The 15073-nt window shown below is 41.6% G+C and overlaps 1 protein-coding gene across 1 annotated transcript in view; it reads left to right on the top strand.

Annotated features, from left to right (window-relative positions):
- Positions 1-14078, top strand: part of TMEM135 (transmembrane protein 135) — a 473935-nt gene extending 459857 nt beyond the window's left edge. The window contains exon 15 of the mRNA XM_077485022.1: positions 2096-14078. Coding sequence (XP_077341148.1) covers positions 2096-2228 — 133 coding nt within the window. The 3' untranslated portion in view covers positions 2229-14078. The remainder of the gene's footprint in view (positions 1-2095) is intronic.
- The last annotated feature ends 995 nt before the right edge of the window (positions 14079-15073 follow it).

The following is a 15073-nucleotide window of genomic DNA, read 5'->3' as shown; positions in this document are numbered from 1 at the left end:
AACTAGCTCCATAGGGAGCCGGTCACATTCTCCTGCTATGCGAATTGGATGCGGAGAAACCCGCATCTAATTCGCATAGGTGTGAACCTGGCCTAAATGTTTACTAAAATAAAGAATTTTTATAAATAATACAGATGTGAAGCATTTTTTGAAAGGACAGGTTAAATAAAAATGATTTAGGAAGAGTCCTGCTAAGCTTGTATACCTGGTGACCTCTAGGTACTAGTGACATTAAATTTTCACCATGTCGTTGTTAACCCATACAATCCATACATACAGAGAAACCAAAACAAATAAGTTCAGAAATTAAGTTATGTGTAAAAAAAATGGAGTCTCATAGGGAAAAGCTATTGAACACATGAAAAAAGGAAGTGCAAAAAGTCAAGAAGGCTAAGACACTAGCTAAAATCTGTCAGTAGTTATAAAGCAATCCTGCCCCTTGTCAGTGCAAATTAATATTGGCTAATTCAGTCTCAACTGATGCCTTGTAAAAAGGTGTCTCACTACCAAGCTGTCACACAAGAAATATCTCATGATGAGTAAAAGCAAAGAACTCTCTCAAGACCTCTGCAACCTTATTGTTGCAAAACATGCTGATGACATTGGTTACAGAAGGATTTCTAAACTTCTGAATGTTCCAGTGAGCACTGTTGGGGCCATAATCCGGAAATGGAAAGAACATAATTTCACCATAAACTGGCCACAACCAGGTGCATCTCACAAGATTTCTGACAGAGGAGTGAAGAGCATTATCAGAAGAGATGTCCAAGAGCCATGGACCACTTGTGGAGCGCTTAAGAAAGACCTGGAATAAACAATTTTTTCAAAGAAAACAATAAGTAATGCACTCAGCCGCCATAGCTTGTATGCACTCTCACCACACAAGACTCCATAATTGAACCCTTTGGATGCCATAATACACACCATGTTTGAAGGTCAAATGGCACTGCACATCACACCAAAAACACAGAATGATGAAGATGGACATTTCAGCAAGACAATGATCCCTAACACAAAGCAAAGAAAAAACTCAACTGGTTTCAAAGAAATAAAATAAAGCTGCTAGAATGGCCCAGCCAATCACCTGACTTAAAGAGGAAGTTAACCCTGATGGGTGTTATATCCTCTTTTTGTTTCCCTGCAAAGGTAAAGCATAATGGGCTACTATGCATTGCATAGTAGCCCATTATGTGACACCTGCAGGAGAAGCCCGCGATGTCCCCGTCTTCCTCGCTAGTAGGGAGCATCCATCTTCATCCCTGTTCCTTCCAGGGGGGCTAACTCCGGCTCGGTGACTGGCCGGGGTCACGTGACATCACTCCCACACGTGCGTGTGGGAGCCATCTTTAGCGGCATGACCCGAGCTAGAAGCGGCACAGCGTGCCCTTTCTAACTCCAGCGCATACGCAGAAGAAATTGCCGTACGGCGATTTGCAAATATCTCCTAGACCGTGCAGGTCTGGGAGATATTTCAAGCACCTACAGGTAAGCTTTAATCTAGGCTTACTTGTAGGTTAAAGTGGTTGTAAAGGGTTTATAACCACTTTAAATCCAATAGAAAATCTATGGAAAGAACTAATCAGAGTTTATAGAAGAGGCCCATGGAACCTTCAGGATTTGAAGACCGTTTGTGTGGAAGAATGGTCCAAAATCACACCTGAGCAACGCATGCGACTAGTTTCTCCATACAGGAGGTGTCTTGAAGTTGTCATTAGCAAAAACGGATGTGTACAAAGTATTAAATACATTTCAGCTAGCGTGTTCAATACTTTTTCCATGTGTCAATCCATTTTATTACACATAACTAAATTTCTGAACATATTTATTTTGGTTTCTTGGTATATATGGATTGCATGGGTTGTTGCCGACGTGGAGAACATTTCATGTCAATAGCACCTTTAGAAATATATTTACCTAGAAAAATGGTGACTTGTTCAATACTTATTTTACCTGCTGTATTTGTACAAAAATTATTATAATTTAGGTTTTGTGGCCTCCTTAAAATTGAGAGTTATGTTATGTAGCTAGATTAGATACAATTAAGTCTAGTATATGTTGTTAATCTCACATGCTTATTCTGAATTTCTCCTGTTAGATTTATGCTAATGAATCGCAAAGCCTTGGATGTTTTTGGTTCTGAAGCCTCCAAGAACTTCAACAACTTCATCCCCAAACTGGACCCAAGATTCACTGTGGTTAAGCCAGAGTTACCGATTCAGTTCTCCTGAAATCTTGGAGTTTTTCTTCTTTCCCATAAGCAAATGTGAAAATCAAGAGTCCCAATCACAATGGGTATCCAGAGAGAATAGAGAATGTGAGGGCTTGTAAGCTCCTGTTCAGTATTAACTAATTTTAGCTGACCATTATAAAGAAGAGTTAATTCTCAGTAAACATGAATTATTTGGTAGATTAAGACAGAGGCACAAAGAAAATCTCAGTCATCCCTCTGTCATCTGGCCAACAAATGATTCCAAATAAGCATATTTGAGTATTTCAAATCATGACCTGTAAATAATATAGATATTTCTGTAGCCTTGATCACATTTAAAAATTAACTAATACCGTTTAAAGCATTGTATGATGCTCTGTGTATGATTTTAAGCAAAACTTCTGGAGGTGTAGGGAACATGTGCCTTTCGGTTGCCTACCCCTGTTCTGCGGACCAACTCTTACCATGTCATATGTCAATCTTGTCTCCTTTGTGAGTGTGTTGCCTGACGCTGGATGGGTGATATGATTGTTGATGTTTTTTCTCAGTTGTGGAGGACCCATGTGCAGAGGGTTTTCCACAGGATGCGTAACTTGTGGAGGGACCAGTCGGGGTAGGGGGTTCTTCAACAGCGTGTATAGGTTATACAGTGGGCAAGGTGCACCATATATAGAGCCATGAGGCTTGCATACAAGAAAACGATCTCTTGCTTTATTGTTCGGGAATATTGAGGAAAACAGCCAACATGCTTCAAGGGTTTGAAGAACTCTTTTCTTCAGGGCTCTGGATAAAATAAGTATTGTTCAGACTGGTTTAGCTGATCTCCAAATTGGCACTTAGGCTTTTTTGAGCCTGGCATGGAATGGCTTTGAGTGCCGTGATTCTTGGATGCGTGACAAACACACCAAACCTGTGAAATGCATTGAATGTTTTTCTTTCCCCTCCAATTTAACAAAAATGGATTCTTCATGTATACAGGCCTCTATGTTATAGTGTTCTTCACCCACTGCATACCAATTTATGTGGTTTATTTTGGAGTCTACATTTTAATGTGTCACAATGAGTACCATTCCACCTACTCATGAACCATTCATTGACTCTAGAGGTGAGATTTCTGCACTTGTGTCCCCATCTGTGCCCCCCTTTTTTTGTGGGGTTGTAGGGCTTATTCCCACTGTTGAATATTTCACTCACACCCTTTATATTATGTAAAATGTAACCAATTAGTCAGTCCCCTACTTTATAAGAGGTAGTGGGGCTGTCCAGTGGAAATGCATGACCACAGTCAGAGCTCCTCTAATTCCCACCCGGTTAAAAAAAGCACATAATGTATATAGTAGAACCCACCCTCATCTACCAAACACTGAACTGCTCCGTATTGGCTGAAATATTCCCTTTGAAGGCTTGATCCATTCAAAACTGAAATTTCACATTGCACTTGAAGGCTGATGGACCCCAAAGGCTTCCTATATGTTTCTAAGACCCCATTGGTGGTCAGTCATTTTGGTGCATTTTCAATAATGAAAACAAGTGGATAATTCAGCAGTTACAAATAATGCCTGCAGTAGGTGGAAACAGAAACTGCAACCTACAAAGTGTTGCTGTCCAACAAGTACAAAAAAGGTGGGTGAAGTGACAGCTTTGGGTCAAGGGATTCGATTCCCAAAATGATTTACCATTTGCAAAACAATCATGGTGTATTTGTTTTCCACATAGTAACTTTTTTTTTCTTTTAATGAAGGAAGAGTTCCTTATGCATGTATGTACATTATGGGGATGTTATTTGAATGTAAGCAGCTTGCCTGGTTTTTATAGGTTATTTCCAGACAGTTTTACCCGGGGAAATCTGACTGTGAATGAGACCTAGAATGGTAAGCGAAGATAAGGTCTTTGTCTGTTTTTCAGTCCTAAGGCCACATGTACACGGCTGCTGGTAAACAGACGTTTAGAGGCAGTTGGATGCTTTTTTCAGCTGCCCCTGAACTCATCCAATGTTATCTTATGTGTACATGTGCACAGGTTCATTTAATGTCATTTTTAGACAGTTGAGCTTAGAAGCCTTTTTTGGAAAGCAAAAAAATGAGTTCAGATGCTGAGTTTAGAGGCATTTCAAGTGCCGAACCCTTCTAAACGTGGTAACTCATGTTTAGGTGCGTTTCGTTTACAGGCATTTTTCATTTTTGGCTAGTTAAAAAAAAAAGAATCTCTATATATAAATATATATATATATATATATATATATATATTTTTTTTTTTTTCAAACGCTGCAAATGGGGCAGGTAAACACGGCAAACCGGACATTTTAAACGTGGGTTACTTTCTGTCAAGTTAAATCGTTCAGGAGAGGTTGTAAAAACGTCCCGTGTACATTAAGCCTTAAAGAGGAAGTAAACCCTGATGGGTTTACTTCCTCTTTGTCTCCCTGCAAAGGTAAAGCATAATGGGCTACTATGCATCGTATAGTAGCCCATTATGTGTCACTTACCTGACACAGGAGCCAGCAATGTCACTGCTGTCCCCTATAGTACGAAGCGTCCATCTTCTTTCGGGTTTCGCTACTCCGGCCACTCACAGCGCCAGAGCAGTGATGACTTCACTTCCGTGCATGCGCACGGGAGCCGCCACTAACAGCATATCGCTGTTAGCAGCGGCATGCTCAGTGCGCCTGCGCACCACTGTCTACGGCGCATGCACCATAGACAGCGGTGACTGTCTTTTTGCAAATATCTCCTAAACCATGTAGGTTTAGGAGATATTTCATGGACCTACAGGTAAGCCTTAATCTAGGCTTACCTGTAGGTCAAAGTGGTCTGTAAGGGTTTGCAACCACTTTAATGGTTCAAAGCAAACATAAGTATAATGGCATCCTGGTAGCTTCATAAAACAGGAGGTGCAACTTAATTTTTATAGAATTTTGCAAAGCATTAAAGTGGATTTTCACTACATCTGAGCACGACAAACCAAAAACACTATTCAAAGCAAACTCCCCCATCCATTCATGTCTCAATGCTTTATTTTGTTGAGAAATCACAACAAACACTAGGTGGCATTCTTGAGTATAGGCAATTGATTCATGTAGCATTTACTTCCTGGAATCCATCTGCCCTTAGCTCAAGCATGTATACAGGAGAGTGTGCTTAGCTGTGAAAAACCCTCCTCCTTTCCTCCCCTCCTGAAGGCTTCTGGGGTGTATGACGACATTTGCCTAGGCATGGAAACTGGAAAGTAACTGAAGAAATGTAAAAAAAAAAGTTTTAAAGAAGTAATTCTATACTTTCCTATCTATTTACTAATGCTAGCAGCATGAGGATTGAAAACAATCAATGTGGATTGGGAGAGTGAAGATCCACTTTAAGAGACATCCAACCATTCCAAATTGGCTTCTCTATGTTGCCAACAGCCCTGTACAAGGTTGCTTCCATGTCCCATGTTTTTTTTTTTTTTTACAGCCGTAGCTATCAAATATGCCAGCTCTTACTTGAGGTTGCCAGACATAAAGCCCCGTACACACAGGCTGAATGTCGGGAGACAAAAGTCGATTCAAAATAAAAAACGGCCATTATTTGGCCCGTGTGTATGTCGGTCTGTCTGACAGAAGTCGGCCGTGCATGCTGGAAAACCAGCAGCCGGCCGACTCCCGATCAGCGATCTCAGCCAATGGCAGAGAGCGCTGATCAGAGTGTTCTGGCGGCCATCCCCCTGATAGAACATAACAACTAAGCGTAGGTGATCACTCAACTAACCTTGCATGGGTTAGTACAGCTGCTCAGACCGGAGCTGTCAGGTTTTTTTCCTGCAATCCAGCGGGTTGCACGAAAAAAAAATGGTTAGTGTGTACCCAGCTTTATGTTCAGTAAAAACAGCATGTCAAAGCAATCAGTAGATCCAGAGATACAAAAACCAAAATGAAGCTATATGCATATTTTACTTTTCCTGTTAAAGTCAGACTAGGCCTTGTCCTCTCCCCTCTAAGCTTATCAGTCTTCCTATTGGTCAGTCAGGCATCCCATCCCATTAAAAAGGACAAATGTGGAGGGTGGCAAGAGATGGAGAAAAGTTGATATTTGCATAATACTTCACCTGCCTTTACCTCTGAAACATTCTGATAATTAAAAAAAAAAAAAAAACTCTCATCTACCTATAGATTTTGACTTATGGCAAATGACTGATGGACTCCCTATGTTCTACCTATTCACAATGATTGACAGGTTCAACTTTATAAGGAGAGATGAGCAGTGTCTGGGCGGTAACAGCCCTTCATGTCTCGCAGCCCTGCTCTTGCTTTCCGGTCACAGAATGTCAAACTTAAAGAGGAAGTAAACCCTTCCAAACAACTTGGACCTATAGGTAAGCCTAGATTAAGGCTTACCTGTAGGTCCAAGCAATATCTCCTAAACCTATATGGTTTAGGAGATATTTGCCCGAAAATGGGCACCGCTGTCTACGGCGCATGCGCCGTAGACAGCGGCGCGCATGCGCACTAAATGCGGCAAATCCAAGAATGGATTTGCCAAATTTGTCGACTCCCGTGCGCATGCGCGGGAGTGACGTCATCGCGGCCTCGCCGTATGACAGCGGCGGAGCTGCGAGGCGCGACTCCCGTGCGCATGCGCGGGAGTGACGTCATCGCGGCTTCGCCGCTGTCATTGGTCGGAGCTGCGAGACGCCACCAGCAAGATGGACGCGGCGGACTACAGGGATCAGCGGCGACTTCGCTGGCTCCTGTGTCAGGTAAGTGACACATAATGAGCTACTATGCGATGCATAGTAGTCCATTATGCTTTACCTTTGCAGGGAAAAAAAGAGGAAGTAAACCCATCAGGGTTTACTTCCTCTTTAAAGAGGAACTGCAGTCCGCTGACATAATTTGTAATAAAAACATCTTTACCATTCTGAAGCTTTCCTCCAACCACTTTGCATATTATTTTATATATACTGTGCCAAATATGCTGCAGAAATACCCCTCCAGTCTGGCTGCAACCATGTTAACTGTGGGCAGCTGAAACGGCTACCTGTTCACTTCCTGGATATACACAGAGGCACCCGTCCAGCTCTGCAGCCCCGCAGCTCTCATTGGCCCTCTTATGACTCATTCCCCCCTCCCTTCCTGGAAAACTCTCACGAGGGTGTACATGGTGTCATAAGCCTAGGCTAATGACCAGACAAGAAACAGGAAGGGGGCTGTATAAGGTATTTACTGGCAGAAAAAAAATGTTTTAATATCCAAAGTTAAAACAATAAGGGCAGAAGATTTAATAGATGGAAAGTTGAAAAAATGACTGGAGTTCCGCATTAAGTCTAGCATAGAGAAGCTACTTGCATACAGCACAGCAGTGACCGCTCCTCTTGAATGGCAATCTTTAGAATAAGAAAGAGAGAAGATAAATCCTGTTACCAGATTTTCAGTGGCCATCCTGCCCTAGCCCAGTGACTTCTGCAGGAATAGTTCCACGAAAATGAACTATCTCCATTGAGGGACAGCATTGACCTCTAATCCTGGGCAACAGCCTTTAAAGGGGAATGTAAAAAAGATACGCCACAAAACCAGAATTAAATTTGGGGTTTTCCAGTGTTTTGGGAACTTTGTTTTAGGATGTTAATAACTGAACCGCATGTAACAGGTGTTTGTCTGTTCAGCACTATCTTTGTTGTGGGCTTTGCTTTTACATTAAGAATTATATCCTACATCATTTTTTAAATGGCCAAGCCTTTTGAAAGGATCACATTGATCTTATAAACTGAAAGATGATGCTTCCCATTTTTAGACTTTTTGATGATCAGAAACTAGTTAGTGTCTTCCAGTCCAGGCTCCATTAGTTGTAAGTCTTTTTCTATGCCCTCTCTCCCTTTACAACTATATTAAAGTAGCCTTATACTAATGCAGTCTAGGAATAGATGCTGTGTATATATAAGAAGAATGTATAAACTCAATTACTGAGTCCATTGTATCTAATTGTAAGTTTGTTCAGGCTGCATTCAACCACCCTGGTTTAGATTAGTAAATTCATACTAGTTTCCAGGCCCCTTTTCACCTTCCTAGGAAACATTTGTGCCCAGCCTTGAATGTCGGTGCTAGGGTAATGACATACCTGAGCACCTTGTAGGCTGTGGAGATTGATTTCCTAAGCTGTCTTGAGTTAGCCTCACTTAGACCACAGTCACTGGAACCCATATAAAGAAGCTGAGAGTGCCGCTTCAGGGCTTATTAGGTCCTTGTATGCTGACAACCGCTGGGAGTGCAGACAGGGAAAGAGCACACCTTAGCTCCATAGAAATCAGTGAAGAAGGAAAAGAGGACCCTCATGTAAGGAGTAGAAGCAACCTCAACCTAGACTCTGTCTACGCCACTGCCCCGACACGTTTCACCCAGCCCACTGTGCTTAGTCATGGGACTGGACGGAGCAATTCTCACCGGGGATGTGGCCTGTACGGAGTCTAGGCTGAGGCTGCTTCTAGGCCTTACATGAGGGTTTTATATAATGTGCGGCTCCAGGGACCTCTTTACCTTCTACAGTAGCTGGAAAGCAGGGGGAAGCTTTTTGGCTTTGTAGAAAATGTAGCCCTGCACTACCCACACCTAACGGGCTCCTTTCCTAATGGTGAACAGCTATTCGTTCTGGTGGGATAGCAGTGAAATAGACCTCATACATTTGGCCATGTCTTCATTTACACTAATTGTGTAGTCCAGTCTTTTTATCAGAAATGCTGTAGGCCACCAGAAGGTGGAAACATTAAGTTTTTTGCAGACAACTGACAATGTAAGTTTAATGATTCTAAACTGACAATCTCAGTATTACACAGATTATACAAATTTTTGTTATATTGGCATTTATTTCAGGTGCAAATATATGTAATACTAAAGCTGAACTGCAACGTTGCTGTTGAGCAGCTGCAGAAGTGTTTTATTCCAATGCTTTACCTTGTGTGATTACACCACTTTCCGCATGTTTTATGTACTGGATTAAATTTAAAAGTGACACATCTCCTTGTATGTATAATCCCCTCCATAAAAGTGACTATATAATTGAAGGTATCCACAAAGCCTTGGTGGCTTTCCTGAAGTAGCAGGACTGCCCAGGATGCACCTAAAGGCCTGTCTATTCATCAGACCAATATATGTACATCTATGTTGTGTTCCTATTACCTGTCTCTCTCGTAGTAAAGGGCTCATTGCTGGCTATGGCATGCATTGTGACACACAGAGGTAATCTAGTAGATAGAAGCCTTTAATACAGCCTTTCTCAACCTTTTCAACGAACAGGAACCCTTGAAATAGTTCTCCGGTATCAGGGAACCCCTGCTAAAAATTAGAAATCTACAACTCATGATACATTAGTGTGATGGTCAGTGGGAAGAATGATCCTTATACTTGTGGTCATTGGGAAGAATTACCTCCTTACAGATAGCTAAAAATATCAATGGTGTCGGTGGGAACTTATCTGAGAGGTAGAAATGGCCCAATGCTGAAGGAACCCCTAGCAACTTCTGGAGGAACCCTGGTTGAGAATCACTGCTTTAATACCTTATGCCTCTCATTGTTTGTAGACAGAGAATGGTGCCAGTTCAAATATTTTCATGGTAAAAGTGACAGAAAAGAAAGGAGCTACCTATGGGGAATTGACTAGTTTAATGCAGAATAATCTCAGGAGGCACAAGGAAAGGTATGAAGATACACAACAGCAGTCTGTGTTTTTGTGACAAGGTTATAGACACGCCTCCATATTTTGAACTTTCTTTCTCTGGAATCAGTAGGAAAGACTAGCCGATTCTCCTTCTGTCTTTCACCCTATGTAGCATAAGAACGTTATTTCTGAGCATACCCCATAATAAATTTAGGCTGATAGCACTCTTTTGAGTCAGAGAAATGTAAGGCTGAGTAAATCGTGTAAAGCGTCTATGCCAACCTTTCCAACATAGAGGAACCCTTGAAAAACCTTTCCAGTCTCAGGGAACCCCTGCTAAAAATTACTATATCTCCAACTCATGATACATTAGTGTGATGGTCAGTGGGAAGAATGCTCCTTACACTTGCAGTCACTAGGAAGAATTACCCCCTTACAGATCGCTAAAAATCTCAATGGTGTCAGTGGGAACTTATCTGAGAGGTGAAAATTACTTATTGCTCAATAAACCCCTAGCAACCTCTGAAGTAATCCTAGGGACCCATAGAACCCTTGTTGTGAAATCCTGGTCTGTGCATTCAATCATTTTAGCTTTAAGAGGAGAGTACTCACTGCTATAACAAAACCGAGATCTGTAGTTACACTCCACCTAGGTAACCAGGAAAGGGGCTGGCATTGGGGCAGATTCCATTAGCCATTCTTATTTCTACGAGTTGGCACTAACCAGCAGAAACAATACTTAGGTCCTGGACATATATAGTCCATACAGCATGGTCCATGTGTTAGGCCTTGTACTGACATGTACAATCACTTATTTCTGTAACAGGAGTTCATTAGAAGGTTACCAGACCAAAAGCAGGATACTCTTCTTTTGAACCTTTGCTCACTCCGACGTGTATCATGGGAGGAATGGGAGAAGGTCACCTGCTCCCCCATACTTGAAAGTACTCAGTATTATCAAGGGCTGCAGCAGACAAACAGCGCTGTTGAGGAGCACAGCACAATATCAGCTGAAGGGGGAAAGGATTATCAAGAGTACCTGTCACTGTACCTCTTGTTTACTCTTTAGGTACCCCAAAAAAATTCAGTAAACACTTAGCCATATAGTCTGTATTTGCTGGTAATTTTTCCTTAAACATGAACACTACTAGAAGTTCCGATTAAGCGTCTTGCATTCTCATCCTCCTGAAGCACCCCATGCAGATACTGGACTCTAATGTCTAGTACAAACAGGCTGAATGTCAGGCGACATCGGCCAGTTCAACTAGGCAGCACAGTGGTGTAGTGGTTAGCACTCTCACCTAGCAGTAAGAAGGGTCGCTGGTTCAAATTCCAACCATGACACTACCTGCCTGGAGTTTGCATATTCTCCCTGTGCCTGCGTGGGTTTCCTCCGGGTACTCCGAATTCCTCCCACACTCCAAAGACATGCAGGTAGGTTAATTGGCTTCTGTCCAAAATTGGCCCTAGTATATGAATGGGGACCTAGGATTGTGGGCTCCTTGAGGGTAGGGACTGGTGTGAGTGTACAGGGATGGGGACAGTTGTAGACACTCACTCAGGTTGAACTGGATGGACTGGTGTCTTTATTCAACCTTACTAACTATGAAACTATGAATTAAAACCAGCCGACATTCGGCCCATGTGTATGTCAGCCGTTCCGACAGAAGCCAGCCATTTGGCCAGCTTATGTCGGATGAGCATGCTGTAAAACCAGCAATTGACTGGCTACTGAGCAGCGCTCTCAGCCGATGGCTGAAAGCGCTCATCGGACTGTTCTGGCAGGGAAAGGGCTGTCCCCCTGTCAGAACACAGCAGCTCAGCGGGTGAGATCATTGTACTAACGTTGGATTGTTAGTACAGCGACACTGACTGCAGAGGTTTTTTCATTCAACCCAGCAAAAAAAAAAAATATTATGCCACGTACACACGACCAGACTTTTCGACGGACTTGGTCCAGCGGACAATCCGACGGACTTTGCAGCTGAGGTCCGCCAGATTTTCAAACGAACGGACTTGGCCACACACAATCACTCCAAAAGTCCACCAGAATCGAACGTGATGATGTAGAATGAGGACGTTCATAGCCAGTAGCTGCCCTAGCGTCAGTTTTAGTCTGTCGGACTAGCATACAGATGAACGGATTGTCCGCTAAAAGCCGAGTCCGGCAGAAATATTTGAAGCCAGTCTTATTTCTGGGTCCGCCAGACTTTTGGGAAGAAAAAGTCAGCTGGAGCCCACACATGTTCGAATTATCCGACGGACTCTTGTCCGCCGGAAAGTCCGATCGTGTGTACGCGGCATTAGTGTTTACCAGGCTTTACTTTCCCTTTGGGAAGACACCAGCTTTCAATATTTGAGGATATTTTCCTTATGTGGCAAAGTGAAAACAGAAGACACGTTATAATTTATTAAAACCGTAACCTTTTTAATCTATTTTAAAAATTTCAGTGGCAGGGTAAGGTAAGATTACTGCTTGTAGAGATAGGGCTTTTCAAATCCTCATTTCCCCAATCCTGTGATCAAATTCTCATTATCCCTAAGGACTCCCCCTCTTTTACTGTGCTGGGAGTGCACATCTAAAGGCATGTTGGGGGATCTGTCGTTATAGATAAGGCAGAACCTCAATCTTAGTATTCTTTCAGTAAGATTTCAGTTAAGTGTACGGGAGCAGCTTTTCTCAGTATCTACAGAACAAAAGCAGACATGGCTCTGCGATAAAGCTTTTTAAAAGAAAGTGATCTTGCAATATAATTTTCTCGGCCTAAAGGGGTTTATTTTCAACAAAAACTGAACTTTCACTTCCAAATCTGAAGCGATCTTGAACAAGACAAGAGCGATATGTTTAGAAATGTGTTTTGCACATGATCAGTCGTTGATAAGAAATGTATCTACCAGAGGAATTAATATATGATTTAGTAGAGATTATTATTAGTTTTGTGTTTAATTTTTTTTTTTAATTAGGAAAAAAAAATCCATAAGTTGTTAGTGGAATACATATTTTTCTTTTTACTCATCAGGTTTTGGGGGGGGGGGGGGGGGGCACACAAATGCGATTTTCTCCACATCCAATTTGCATGGCAGGCGTGGAGTGTGACCGGCTCTCAATGGAGTCGGTTCAGACAGGTCCGGGGTGGCCGCGCTCAGCATTCAAAAAGGATCCTGTGCATCTTTGGGTCCGATTCAGGTGCAAATTCTGGCAAAAAATTTCTGACCTGATTCGCACCTAAACCGGTAAACGGGGACTCACCGGACCCCGAGCACGAATCTGCAGCCGCATATGTGTGATCCCGGCCTCCATGTCATACAAATATATTTGCTGTTTTTTTGTTATATGATACAAAATATGTTTTACATCCTAAGCAAGATTTCTTGCTTTCTAGGTTTTCTCTTGAAACAGGGTTACGTTCACTTTGACCTTCAACTGTTCATGGCTAGAAAACAGAACCATCCACCCATCTATTTATGATTGACTGATAACCAATTACATCCACTCTTACAGTTGTGGACGCTCTGTCATTGGTTAATGCTGGTGGGCTGAATGAGCCACTACCTTCTTCTGTCTATTATCTACTCAAAATCTCCTGTTTTCCCCTGACATTGAGTCTTGCTCTCTAATCTATAAAAAAGAAAAACATCAGCATGGAGAGAGAGACTCTATCATAACGGCCCAACAGGTGGTCTAAGCGGAGAATTTCAGAACGGGGATCATGCCACTGGGGTCCATGCCAAGACAGATGGAGTCTGTGGTTGTTTCAAACCAGCAATATCCAAGCAAAGCTAAAATGCAAGCTGTGGGTAGATCAATCTTTTAAGGGGAGAATTAAACATGGTTCAAGAGCCAATTCATCTAGAAGCGTTTAAACACTCTAGCTAGTCTCAGAGACCTTTCAGTACATCATATTAGTTTACATATTTTTTTATTGTCTTTTTTTTTTTTTTTTTTTTACAATGGAAAAAGACCAATGATGTTCTTAGACAATGAACTCTGCGGCTGCTTTTTTTTTTTTTTTGTATGGTACGATATTATCTGTCAGTCTTGTTTGGTTCTTCCACATACACTGTTCAATGATTGTTCATGTTGAAAGAAATGTTGCATTTGATCTATGAAAGAGCATTTATATTATTAACAAACATACAATACGCTGGCCAAATTCATTTGGTCTGCTGTCGACAAAAAAAATTAAAAAAAAAATTCTTACTAAAATATGTATTTCGAATTTCAATAAATGATCTCAGTACAAAGACCTTTTGTTCATTTGTATTTATTCATGTGGTGATTCTTTTTTTAATTTATTTTTTGAGGCGGTGTGTGTGTGGTAAGGTAAAGCCATGGGCTACCTTGTTGGTACACTTTCACGAAAAAAAAAAAACTCTCAATTTTCTCTGAATTAACTCACCCAAGTAATTGTCATCCTTCATTATTTATTCTATAGTTAATAAAAAAGGGACTGCTTTTGATTCAATAAAATATTTAAAATAAAACAAATGAAAATTACATGTACCAAAATGATAAGTTGCACAACCTTTTAACGCAGTCACTGCAAACTTGCGATTTCTATAGCTCCTTATAAGAGTTGCTATCAGGTCATTTGGCCCACTATTCTTCAGCAAACTACTCCAGCTGTCACAGGTTTAAAGGGTAACTCCACTTTTATAGGAAAAAAATTGGCAAATAAATAAATAATAATATAGCGTACACAATTTGCGACTCAAGTCAAATTTCAATTGAATGTTATTAAAAATGACCTTTCCTTTTCAATCTGCAGCTCTGTATTTTTCTGTGAAATGCAATGCAATATGGCTACCTAGAGGTGTTCTGTACACAGAATGTGTACAGAAGCCCCCCCCCCCCCCCCCCCCCCGAAACATAATTTCCTGCTTGTGTGATTTGCTTATTGATTTACCCAGAAGTCTGCACTAACATTCAAGTCATATTTTTGGCATCCCCTGCAACAAAATGGTAATTTTTGGTGAGATACTCCCAATAAGATATCATGTCTAAAGGGATGTAGACCCTGCAATTTTCCTCATTAGAGCCATGCAGGTGCAGCAACTGGTTGATAATTAAAGTGTTTGTAACCCTAAAAAGAAAAAAAAAGATCCTGTTCCCTTATAGCAGATTAAAAAGCACAGTGCTGTCTATCCTGCTCCTCTCAAAACTGTAAAAAAACCTGTCTAATCCTGACACTTCCTGTGTCCCCCTCTCTGTACTGACCACGATAATAATGGCTGCTGAGCC

The sequence above is a fragment of the Lithobates pipiens genome, unplaced genomic scaffold (assembly GCF_037356315.1).
Source record: "Lithobates pipiens isolate NorthernLeopardFrog02 unplaced genomic scaffold, aLitPip1_a1.2 Scaffold_17, whole genome shotgun sequence".
Classification (NCBI taxonomy): domain Eukaryota; kingdom Metazoa; phylum Chordata; class Amphibia; order Anura; family Ranidae; genus Lithobates; species Lithobates pipiens.
Note: the sequence above shows the minus strand (reverse complement) of the source record. Positions and strands in the feature narration are given on the sequence as shown.